Source organism: Lemur catta, chromosome 6, assembly GCF_020740605.2.
Source record: "Lemur catta isolate mLemCat1 chromosome 6, mLemCat1.pri, whole genome shotgun sequence".
NCBI lineage: Eukaryota > Metazoa > Chordata > Mammalia > Primates > Lemuridae > Lemur > Lemur catta.
In genome coordinates this window covers 41,254,732-41,268,385 of record NC_059133.1, presented here as the reverse complement: position 1 = coordinate 41,268,385, position 13,654 = coordinate 41,254,732, and the positions used below count along the sequence as shown (strand labels likewise).

At 32.6% G+C, this 13,654-nt stretch overlaps 1 protein-coding gene across 1 annotated transcript in view; it reads left to right on the top strand.

The window, feature by feature from the left end:
- The window catches only part of TRHDE (thyrotropin releasing hormone degrading enzyme), a 363,340-nt gene that overhangs the window by 206,665 nt on the left and 143,021 nt on the right, over positions 1-13,654 (top strand). The window contains exon 6 of the mRNA XM_045555234.1: positions 7,583-7,720. Coding sequence (XP_045411190.1) covers positions 7,583-7,720 — 138 coding nt within the window. The remainder of the gene's footprint in view (positions 1-7,582; positions 7,721-13,654) is intronic.

Genomic DNA, 13,654 nt, shown 5'->3' with positions numbered 1-13,654 from the left:
GTGTATTTCTATACATACCTATATTTATGTCTATGTCTATGTTATGTTTTTATCTATATTTAATTTATACATTTGGGATACCTAAGTAAATACATTGTTTGATCATCATTAGTCATTATAAAATGGAACTAAATTTTAGAGAAACAGTTGCTACAATATTTTGTGATCACAAAGATAAAGCCCATATTGCATGCTATTTGTGATTGATTATGCATATTGTCCTATTTCTCTGTTTCCAGTTTCTCATCACTCTAGTTATCTCTTTAAATGTAGGTCTGATGATGTCACTTCCTAACTCTGGCTTCCTGGCTAGGCATGGAGAGTCCTTGATGATTTTATTCTTGTCTGTTTCTGTGCTTATCACTAACAATTTACCATGTTAAGTTTTCGGCTTTTTCACCATACAAAATTCTGTAGTCCCCCAAACAAACCATGCTACTAATATTTCAGGTCTCTATGACTTTTCCCATAATTCCTTTCTGTCCAAAATGCCCTTTTTTGCCATTTCCTTCCAGAAAATGCAAATCAGCCTTAAATATTCAATTTAAACTCTGTGCTCCCTCAGGCAGAACAAATCACAGGCTACTTGGTGTAGTCACGCTATATCCTGTATCTACTTCCATTTTTACATATACTGAGTTGTGTTTTAATATTTGTTTTCATCTTTGTCTGTACTTATACCACTGTGACATATTTGTATGTGGGATCCATGTCTTTGTATCTCCCTATCCCCCAAACCAGGCATACCATCTGGGATATAGCAGGTGCTTAATAAATATTTGTAGAACTAATTCTCTTATTTAATTTTTATAACCACTATGTTTTCAAATGAGGATGCCGAAGTCTAAGAAGTTTAAGTAACTTGCTCAAAGTTATATAGCTAGTGAATGGCAGATATATTTCTTCCAGTCTAGGGCTCTTTCATCAGCTTTGCAACAATGTGCCTGCCTTTTCTCCTAGGAATACCATAAAAGCCATTTATGTTCAGATACATCCTCCTAAAAAATTGAGTACTTGCAGCTGTTCTGATGTAACCCATATCTGCCTTAGGATTTTTTTCTGCTTTTTCCATGCTGTGAATACCTCACCACTACTTGAATTGTCTTGGTCTTGGCTCTCTTTTTCCTTTTTGCTGGTTTGATATATCTGACTTTTCTTTGATCTTGATTTAGATTATTCTCTGATTTTTTTTCTTTTTCTTTTTGGTGATAGAGTTAAAGAATCTGCTTGGAATTGATCGTCACTAAAATTAATCAACCTTCCCATAGAAACTTGTTGACATCTGTTATTAATCCTTTCTGTTTTCCCACCCGTCACCAGTGACTGTGGCTAGACCAGGCATATTCTCTTTTAACCCCTCAGACTTTGACACCTTCAGGAAGAAGCTATTGTGAGGCATCAAGGAATATAATTTCTCAGGTATATTTAATGCTGTGATAAAACTGTCAATGATTCCATTCACATATACTACCAAATACCAATATATGAAATGTTAATGTATAAGAAATAATTTTAAAAAGAGTGGATTCTTTCTGAGACTTCATTTATATTTCTATCCATTTACTGCCAGAAGATTTTTGGCACTTTCCCCTTACCTTAGACATAGGCTTTACTTTCAGTTGCCTATAACACATCTCTTTTTAGATATTCACTGTCACTTTCTTTGCAAAATATCTAAAACTCAGATTTTTATATTTTGGTTATTAGCCCTTTATCGGATGTATAGCATGGGAATATTTTCTCCCATTTAGTAGGTTCTCTGTTTGCTCTGTTGATTGTTTCCTTGACTGTGCAAAAGCTTTTTAATTTAATCAAATGCGATTTATTTATTTTTGTTGTTGCTGTGATTGCCCTTGGAGTCTTCTTCTTAAATTCTTTGCCTAGGCCGATATCTAGAAGAGTTTTTCCAAAATTTTCTTCTAGAATTCTTATGGTTTTGTGCCTTAGGTTTAAGTCTGTTATCCATTATTAGTTGATTTTTGTGAGTGGTGAGAGATATGGATCCTGTTTCAGTCTTCTACGTGTGGCTATCCAATTTTCCCAGCACCATTTCTTGATCACGGATTTTTTTTCCCCCAGTGTATATTGCTGTCTACTTTGTCAAAAATCAGATGGCAATATGTGGATGGTTTTTATCTCTGAGTTCTCTGTTCTGATACATTGGTCTATGTCTCTATTTTTGTGCCAGTACCATGCTGTTTTGGTTACTATAGCCTTGTAGTATAGCTTAAGGTCTAGTAATGTGATGTTTCCAGATTTGTTCCTTTGCTTAAAGTTGCTTTGGATATTCAGGCTCTTTTCTGGTTCCAAACGAAACATAGAATTATTTTTTCTAGACCTGTGAAAAATGATGTTGGTATTTTGATGGAGATTGCATTGAATCTGTAAATCACTTTGGGTAGTATGGACATTTTAACAATGTTGATTCTGCCAATCCATGAGCATGATACCTTTTTTTCATTTGTTTACATGATCTGCAGTTTCCTTCCTAAGTGATTCGTAGTTCTCTTTGTAGAGATCTTTCAAGTCCTTTGTTAAATATATTCCTAGGTATTCGATTTTCATTATAGCTATTGAGAAAGGTATTGAGTCTTCTATTTGATTCTCAGCTTGACTGTTGTTGGTGTGTAGGAATGCCACTGATTTGTGTACATTGATTTTGTAGCCTGAGACTTTGCTGAATTTATTTATTAATTCCAGGAGTTTCTTGGTAAAATCTCTGGTGTTTTCTAGATATAAGATCATATCATCTGCAAAGAGCAATAGTTTGACCTCCTCTTTCCTTATTTGGATATCCTTAATTTCCTTCTTTTACTTAATTGCTCTGGCTAGGACTTCCAGCATATGTTGAATAGAAGTGATAACAGTGCCCATTCTTGTCTTATTTCAGTTCTGGGTGGAAATGCTTTCAACTTTTCCCCATTAAACATGATGTTGGCTGTGGGTTTGTCACATATGGCTTTTACAATTTTGAGGTATGTACCATCTATGCCTATTTTGTTAAGAGTTTTTATCATAAAAGGATGCTGAATTTTATCTAATGCTTTTTCTGCCTCTATTGGGATGATCACATGATCTTTGTTTTTGCTTCTGTTTATGTGTTGAATCACATTATGGATTTACATATGTTGAACCAACCTTGCATCCCTGGGATGAAGCCCTCTTGGTTGTAGTGGATTATTTTTTTGATGTGCTGCTGAATTCAGTTTGCTAGAATTTTTTGAGGATTTTTGCATCTATATTCACAAGGAATATTGGTCTATAGTTTTCTTTTTTGTTGTGTCCTTTCCTGGCTTTGGTATCAAAGTGATACTGGCCTCATAGAATGAGTTGGGAAGGATTCCTTCCTTCTTAATGTTATGAAATAATTTCTACAGTATGGATACAAATTCTTATTTGTAGGTCTGATAAAATTCAACTGTGAAACTATCTGATCTGGGACATTTTTTGTTGTTGTTGTTGGAAGATTTTTTTATTGCTGCCTCAATTTTTTAGCTTGTGTTCCAAACTAAGCTTTTCTCCACTTCCCTATATCTGTCAATAGCCATTTTCATTTTTTTTTTTTAATTTCATCAGGTCTAAAAGTCATGTAGTTATCTTGGAGTGTTTCCTCTCCATCATCCACTAAGGCATCAAAGCATCTATATCAGTTGATTTTTTTCATTCAAAATATCTCTCAGATCCAACAGTCCTTCAGCTATACCTTGTTCTAATACATCATCGCCACTTCCCACTTCCTGTCTCCCATCTCTACATACATCAAGCCATCTTGTATACTGCAAATAGGTTAATTTTCCTAAGGCACTACCTTTATTATGTCATTATGCTTGCTACTGACTATTTATTAAGACCAAACTCTTCAACCTGATAATTGAGGACAGAAAGTGGCTTTTTTAAAACATTTCCTCTGCCTGGATTTGCCCTTTTTTAGCTGTTTCCCCCATTCATCTGAGTAAACCCTCATCCTTCAACAACCCACTTTCACATCACCTCCTCTATGAAGCCTTTCCTGAACTAATTAATCATTTCATTTTCTGTTTTATAGCATCCATCATACTATAATATAGTTTACTGTTTATCTGCCTCTCTCTTGTACTTTCAGTTCAACTCTCGAGATCTTTAAGATTAAGGACTAAATTTTACTCATCTATTCACTCCCCAGATGCAACACAATATCTGGCATAGAGTAGAAATTTAATATGTATTTGTTAAGTGAATGAATGAATAAAAAATAATGGCAGTTTCTTCTTTTCCATGGTGTTCTTTCTCAACTCTGCATTTACTCACATTTTCCTTACTTTTCTGAAATGCCTTTGCATTGTTCTCCAAAAATTCACTTTCAATGTATTTTTGGAAATAATTGAAAACAAAATGATATATTTGATATTATTGGAACTATTTAAATGTAGGCATATATTCAACAACTCGAAGGTGTAGCTATATTAAGGTGGTAGAATTTATAGTTACTGTTAACGTTGGCCTTCTTTTATACAGATATTTAAAGTTTTCCATTTTGCTTTATTGTGCTGCTTTTTCAAAGTGGCAGATCACCTATTAAAAATACATTGCAAAATGATAACTACCTGTTGAATATTCACCACAAACATATCATTCCCACCCCCCCACACACACACATACACATAGAAACACACCAAACTATAAAGTTCCTTCAAGTATCAGATCAAATTCTACCTCTTTTATGAAACTTTCCATAAATAATTCTATTTTACAGTAATGTTTTTCTTAAAATCCCTTTAGCACTTCCAGTCTGCAAGAGAAAACTATTATTTCATTCACTGTGGCCAACTCTTTTATCTCTTATCTCACATTAAAGCTAGGATTTCTTTAACTTCATTTTTAAACTTTCATAGTTTCAGGAAAACAGGAGGTAATTAACCAATACTTAGTAAGTTTTGCTGTTGTAGTTGATTTTGAGGTGATGATAAAGGCTCCAGCCAGGCCCCAGCCAGAGCTGACAAGCTAAGATCATTTTTTAATGTTACAGGTCTTTATAAAAAATTAGCACCTTCTCTGCTGGAAACTCTTTGTAGTGCTGTTAAATTGTGTTTGCCTCTGGCTAGAATTTTCTTTTTTGCTCCTCAATTTAAGGTATTCACTCTCTAAGCTTTTTGAGCATTCTCCTGCCAGGCTTTTTTCCTGTCTGTCTGTCTGTCTCTTTCTCTCTCTCTCTCTCAACCTATTTATGCATATAAGCCTTTTCTTTCAAGTATACAATATCATCTTCTCAACAAGGTAGAAGATGAATCTTCTGCTAATGACTTGACACTACTAAGTTTTAACACTGCTTATTGAAATTTTACTGACTAGGCAAAGGTTTGTTTTTGTTTTCCTGCAGCAGCATGAAATAATATATCATGTATAATTTATATTCTTTCAATAGGAAGATTTCTTCTTTGAAATTTACTTTAGATTTTATTTTTAAAGTTATATAGCCCTTTACTTTATATCATTTAGAAAAATCACATCTCTAGCAAACCAAGATATGTTTAGTAAATTTCAATATTGATAAATATGTATTTATTGCTGCTAAATGTTAAAAATTAAGATTTAAATAAAGCATTAAGTCCATTTTACATTAATTTTAGATCAGGAGTTTAAGTTACTTGTGATAGAGCAAGCAATCACTAAAGAGCTGAATACTATTTTATCTTCAGAATGGAATCCCATTTTGAACTGGTACTTCTTATAACTAAAAGTATTCATTGGCCAATTTGAAGTATAATTACACATTTAAAAATTTCTCCCATTAATTTTAATATCAGATAGTTTTAATCCATATTTTAAAATTGAATGAATAACAAGACTGGATATCTGCTTAAAAATAACATTAACATTTTTATTTTGGAACTGGTACATGATTTTCCTTGTTGTCTAAGTCTAGGCCATTTGTGTGAGATCTTATTGCTACTTTTTAGTGTACTTAAAATGAGCAATGTACATACAAATCTTCTTGATCTTAAAATTTTAAATCATAAAGCCCAACTCTACTCTCTTTAACTCATTTAGAATTAGTAAATTAATTTGAGAAGAAATATAGTATTAGGTTATATCATATTTGTCACTTAATTCGGTCTAAATTTCAACTTATCTGTGGTCACCTAGGGTCTGGAACAGACCTTTGGAACTTAGAGTGTGGTTTGATACAGTCAGGGTCATGCAGTCCTCTTTGATGGAGTGAACAGCATTGCTGTGAAACTCTTAGAACAAAAGAGGACTGAAGAAATTAGATATATGGAGTATGGACTATAAAAAATCCATTAGAAAATAAACCTTAGATTTTATAGGTAGATGGCTAATTAATTAAATTATTAATTAAACATACTAAATATTTGAGAAAATGAGGATGAACAAAAATGTTTCTTTAAAGGCAGATTTAAATTAACACACACACACACACCCCGCTGGTTAACTATTCTTTTCTTAGCATATTTATTCTCTGTTTCTTTAAATCTAGGATTGGTGTATTCTCAGCTTGAAATTGCGACTCACTCAGAAATAACCTGCTGTTTATCTGCTGGCTTAAAACTAGAAGTCTCCAGGAGTGAGTTCAGAATTAGCTAGAGCAATTTAAGCATTGGTCTTTAATCTTTGTAATGATACTCCTCAGGTCCTAACTATCTAGGGGCTATTTAGCCCTTGTTATCTCTTGCAACTTCTTTTTTCTTTCCCTGTTCCTTCAATGAAGGCAGGAGGCCAGGAGGACTAGTAGCTGCCAGCATTTCTGTTAACGAAACCCAAGGTGTTTCTTTAAAGTAGACTTACAGACAATAGAAAAGTAACTTTTCTTTATAGTTTATTTCCACTATAACAAATCAACTTTGATTAGAGCAAATACCTAATGTCTCAACGTGCAGAGAATAAAAATCTTATTATGATTTTCTCTGTTTTCACTACTTCATGGTAATGGATTATTAATACCTATTGATTTCCACTTATGTTGATTATTCTGAATTCACAAATATATCTACTGATACTATACTTTAATATGAATGGTGCTCTTTATTGTTTGTTGTGATCTCCTGAAATTCTTTCAGAAAATAAATGTGTGTGTATGTGTGTACGTGTGTGTGATGGTTGGGAAAGGCAGAAGGGACAGGGAGAGAGAGAACGAGCTTTTCAGATGGTACTAGAAATAAATGGTATGAATAGCAGAAGGCTAGTATTCTTACATGGAACTTACCTAAAATGGTGATTTGGGTCGGAAATTGTAGTCTTAACCCTATAGAATGTAAAAATAACCCTGAATCTTACAATTTTCACTGTGTGCCCACTATCCAAACCTGCTTCAACCACTGTTAAAACACAGAGTCCACTGTTTTTATCCACGTAGGGCCTGATGTAGTCCATTGATTTTGTTTCATGTTATGCGCAAATCAACTACCTTCATTTTAGAGTAACTGAAGGGGCATTTTGTTTACTGGGTTCTCTTTCGAGTCGAGTCATGCCATGTAGGACTGATAAGCATCATCAATTAAATGATACACATTCTGTTCATGTTTTCATACCAATTCTGTCATAATCACAAATCACCTGTGCTATTGCCCCATCTACTGTATTGCAGGAAAAACAGAGGTTTCTGACGGATGTTCTGCATGAAGTGATGCTGCTTGACGGCCTGGCCAGTTCCCATCCAGTATCACAGGAAGTGCTACAGGCAACAGATATTGACAGGGTGTTTGACTGGATCGCATATAAAAAGGTGGGAACAGATAAGACCCAAGTGCCAATTAGATATCTCACTACTGGGGTAGCTAAACTATTTCATGCTACATGTATTATATTCTTCTCCTCTTCCTGGTAAATAAAAATGCACTGTGAGTTAGAAAACATAGATTCACTAGGTTCATGTCATTTTATGAGCTGGGGCTTTGCTTTATAAGTCAGTAAAATGGAAATGAATGTTTGCCAAATAATGCATAGAAATATTGGAAGTATTAATGAATAAATGTTTGGAGACTTGATATGAAATTGCTGTACAAATGGTGTTATGTAAATGTCAGGTTTATTATTATTATTAATAAGAGAGCTGACCTATGTAGTGACAAATTATTTTTTACCTATGCTCCTTAAGTACTTATTTATTAGGATTGGTGTAAATGAACATAGGCAGTGACATGACATATGTATTTTATAAACATTATTTAAGGGAGATTTTGGAAATTAAGCATATTTCCTGGATAATAAGCATAATAAATGAAATTTTAAATGTAAGAATTGAATGGCAAAGAAGAATTTGGAGCAATGACTAGATGTAAAAATAAGGTAAAATATGATTTTTTTCTATTATCACTTGGATTAAGATTTTTCCTTATATCTCTATTCCTTAGCTCTAATTTTAACATGGCGATGTGCATCTCAGTGTTTAACATTTACTAGCCACTACATAGTTAAAATAGGGTTAAAGTCTACTAGCTTCTTTAGTGTAGATTGAACTGTATTTTTTGAAATTTCTAGGTACTTTTTATTGATTTAATTTTTTAAGTTTTTAAAAAATATTACTAATTTTTTTTATAAAAAGATATTTGTATTTAATAACTGAAGGTCAAACAATGATCTATTGGAAGTACTTGATGTGGTAATTTGGATGCTTGGTTTTGCCCTCAGGTAATGACTATCTCAATGACTATTAGTACTGTATGTCATAATATAGAAAGACATAATACAAATTATGTTAATTGAAAATGTCTTTTCAAGTTACTGATCATTGCAGTGGCTCAAAAAGAGTATTTTTTAATGTTTTATAAAAATAAGTGGAAGTATAGAACCATAGCATATTTAATATGTATATTAATTTTTAGATATGAGGCTTTTTGACTAGGTTTTGTTAGATGTACATTTAATTTATTTAATTGTATTGATTCTTTGGGTATAATGCAGAAAATAATTTATTAAGGTAGCTTGAAATGAGTTTGGAGACATGTCTACAGTTATTTTCCCCCACTCATAATTCTAAAACACTATTTGTAAATACCAGTTTTACTTTAGCATGAATAAATCAGGAAATATAAATAATTATTTCAAGATACGTGCATATTGTAGAATATATGGGTATAAAGAAATTTGTTTATTTGTTTATTTGCATAGACATTTGGGTTGTTTCCAGCTTTTGCTATAACAAATAATGGTGCTATGAACATTCACGTACAAATGATTGTATGTGTATTTTCTTTCATTTCTTGTGGGTAAATACCTAGAGGTGGAGTGTCCAGATAATATGGTAGGTATGTCTAATATTTTAACATCCTGGTGAACTGTTTTCTGAGGTTGTTTTACCATTGGACATTGTACCATTGTACATTCCCACCAAGGATGTATTAGAGTTCTAGTTTCTCCACAGTTTCACCCTATATCAACTTTTAATTATAGACTTTAGAATGGTATCTCATTGTGGTTGTAAATTGCATTTCTCTAAGGACTAATAATATTGACTGCTTTTTCATTTGCATATTTCCCCTAATATGTCTTTCCTGGTGAAGGGTCAGTTTAAATCCTTTGACATTTTTAAAAATTATGTTGTTCATTTTCTTATTGAGTTTGGACATTTTTTCTATATTCTGAATATAGGCCCTTTATCAGATATATGATTTGCAAATCAATTTTCCCAATCTGTGGCTTCTCTTTTATTTTCCTAAAAATGTCTTTTGAAAAGCAAAGATTTTAATTTTTATGAAATTTACTTTATCATGGTTTTCTTTCATTGACAGTGCTATTGGTGTCATATCTAAGAAATCTTTGCATATCTTAAGGCCATAAAGGTTTTTCTTTTGTTTTTTTCTTCTAGAAGTTTTATAGTTTGAGGTTTATACTTAGATCTATTATCAATTTTGAGATATTTCTTATATTGGTGTGAGATTTGGATCAACTTTTTTCTTTTTCTCTTTGCTTCCCTTTCATTGCTTCAAAAAAGAACACATTTTCTCATAATGTATTACCCTTTGTATACATTGCTGGATTCAATTTGCTAAAAACATGTTTAGAAGTTTTGCAACTATATTAATGATGGATATTGGCGTATAGTTTTCTTTCTTGTAATGTCTTTAGCTTTGTTATCACTACAATGCTAGCATCATAGAATTGAAAGTATTATCTGTTTTCAACTTTCTGGGAAAATTTGTGTAAAAGTTGTATTATTTGTTTTCTGAATGGTTTTTGGATTTACCAGTACAGTAATATAGAGCTGGAATTTCCTTTATGGGAAAGTTTTCAAATAAATAAGTTAATTTTATTAATATATAGTGGGTAATTCAGGTTATTTATTTCTTTTTGAGTGAGCTTTGGTAGTTATTTCCTTTTCAAAGACTTGGCCCATTCATCTAGGATGTTTAATTTATTGGCATAATATTATATGTGATATATTCCCTTATTATCTCTTTAATAACCATAGCATCTCTAGTGATGTAATCTCTTTCATTCCAGATATTGGTAATTTGTGTACTCTCCCTTTTTTTCTGATTTATCCAGCTATAAGTTTATAAATTTTATTGATCTTAAAAAGTATCTTTTGGTATTATTGATTTTCTCTCTTATTTTCTATTTCATAGGTTTCCTCTCTAATCATTATTATTTTCTTCTTTTACTTACTTTAACTAGTTTCTCTTTTTTTTTAATTGCTTAAAATACAAGCTGAGGTCATTAACTTGAGACCTTTCTTCTATTCTATTTCAGGCATTTATTCTATAAATTTCCTTCTAAGTGTACATCCTAGAGAATCCTCCAAATTTTGATATATTGAGGTTTCATTTTCATTCAGTTAAATATACTTTCCTATTTCCCATTTAATTCGTTAATTTCCCAATGTGTTATTCAGAGTTTATTATTTAATTTCCAAATATTTGAAGATTTTCCAGAAAATTTTTTGTTATTCATTTCTTAAATAATTTCATTGTGGTCAGTGAATATACTCTGTATGATTTGAATCTCCTTGTATTTATTAAGGTTCATTTTATGGCCCAGAAATTGGTATCTGTTGGTAAATGTATTGTATATACTTCAAAAGAATGTGTATTCCACTAGTGTTGGCTGGAGTGTTCTATAAATGCCAATTAGGTCAAGTTGGTTGATAGAGTTGTTCAAGTCTTCTGTATCCTTATTGATTTTCTGTCTACTTTCTCATCATGCTTTCTTAAAGGGCCTTCATTGTTTGGATTTATCTACATAATACCAAATCAAACATCTAAAAATGTAGAAAAAAATAGTGTCCCCGTTGCTAGCTCGCTTATCTGAAAAAATAATCCTCAAATGTGAATGTGGAAAAATGAATATCTGAACATTTAGGCTGAAATTTTAGGGACTTTATTTTGATAATCTCAGTATCAGGCCTTAATGTACATTCAGTGTCTAAGTCTCATTCTCCAAATTGGCTTCACTCAGGTTCTTCTTATAAGAAAGCTAGTATGTGGGTAATATGCAATATTGAATTACTTTGTAAATGAGACAAAGGTGAACCATACAAGATTTTTTATGATAAACTGTATCATTCTGGGACTTATGGCAGGTAATACAGATGATTGTGTAACCACAAATGATAACTGCTAACATTTATTGAATGCTTACTCCATGCTAGGCACTGTGCCAACATTTTTATATTTATTATTTCATTAAATTCTTATAATCACCTTATGAGGTTATTGTTATCATGATCCTCATTTTAAAGATAAGCACATTGAGTTTTCGTCAATTCAAGGGTATGTTTCCCAGAATATCATGTTCCAGAGCAAACATCCTTAATCATTACCATATTTGGGCAACAAGCTTGGCTGGAGCAGGTATTCCAAAATCAGTTGATAAGCCCCTGCTTGTATTCTAGGCACTGTGTGCTGAAAGCTAAGGATACAACTTGTGTGAATAAGACACAAAGGAGAGACAGCATATCAATAAACTAGTACTATAACAAATGAATATTAATCAGCAATGTTTCAATTTTAAATGTAGAAATCTGATGAAACCATCTTAAGCAATTTAGTCAATCTTGTTGACTAAATAACTGATAAGTCTGAGATATAGTATTCACTTTAGGAATGGTTGTATCAGGTATTTTAATAATATCATCAAAAATCTACCTTTCATCAGTTTCTTGGCTCTCTTTGCCTCTATTTGACTTAATTTCCAGACTTTTAGATCGGTGGCCCCAAATAAGTTTAGGCTGATAGAATTCTCAATTTTATAATTCCAATGAGCTCAGGGAAAGAGTAAATTGCCTCCTTCCCAACACAATCTATATCTCTTTTCCCAAAGGACTATGGCTTGTTCTGATTAGGTAATAGATTGCCACTGGCCAATCCCTATGTCACTGGCCAGCATGAGCTCATCCTCTGTGACGGGAGACAGGTCACAGAAATGATAAGGCCCCCTGGGATCAGTTGAAGTAGGAGAGAGGCAATTTCCAAAAGAAAATGATCACTGGATAAAAGTAATGGATGCTAACTTCAGAATCTTAGGAATTATGATAGAAATATGTACAAGATACAGTCATGGAGTGGGTGGGGAGTGGAAGGGAGTTGGAAAAAGGCAGGAATACCATTCTGTGGAGGAGACTCAGAAAAGGAATACAATGATGATGAAGTGAAACATCAAGGAGTTCAACATGGTCATAGAAGAGCGAGGGTTTTGAGTAGTAGCCAGGCTGAGGGGATATGCTGAGTTAGAACTTGGAAGACATTTTCTGTCATAGTAAGAAGTTTATATTTTATCTAGCAAGTCAAGAGGAACCAAGGAAGAGTTTAAAGCAGAGGAGTAGCATAAGTAAAACTGCATTCTAGGAACTATATTCCTGTAGATGCGGAAGCGATGAAATTAATATGATAGATCTGGAAAATTTGGAAAAGATTATAGAAACTAGAGTTGTAAAATGTAGAACTTATTTTTTTTTGTAATGTTGTATGTAACACATAATAAAAACTTGCCACTGCTCTTCTGTGCACTCCTCCCTAAAGATATCTGTTCTAGTCAACATTAACCCCTGCCAACAGTCAACCCCTCTTTGCATCAGTGCTTTACTAGCTTATCATCTCTTGTAATTATTCCCTTGATAATTATCCTAATTATTCCCACTTCTGTTTTTGTTATTCTTTCTGAATAGTAATTTCGTTACACTTTAAATAACTTTTTATAGAGAAATGTTTTACAGGAGTACAGAAGATTATAGAAAAATCAGGGGTATGAACCAATAGATTAGATACTAATTTAAGTTGATTTGAATTTAAGAATTGATTATCTTTGAAGAAATACTGAGTGATGTTCAGTATGAATAGTACCAAGGCCAGTATCAAAAGAATAAAAAACCTCCTAAAACTACATACATATTTTCACATTGGGAAGAGAAAAAAGTGAAAACTACTTGATTAAATAAAGTTAAATCTGGTGAAATGGCAAGTTATCTATTTTAGTAGCAGATTGAAAATGAGGATGCTTTTATCTTAAAAGTGTAATGGAAAACATCATCCATAGACAGAAAGGACTGGAAAAGAAGAATTGAAAAAATCTTCTTGCTCTAAAGGCACAAAGGGAAATAAGAATCAATGACCCAATGACCTGGATGATGAAAGTGAGTGCATGCTCATTAAATTTGCATATGATGCTAAGGTAGAGAGGATTGCTACAAGCTTGGAAGAGAAACACAGGTTTCAAAATAACT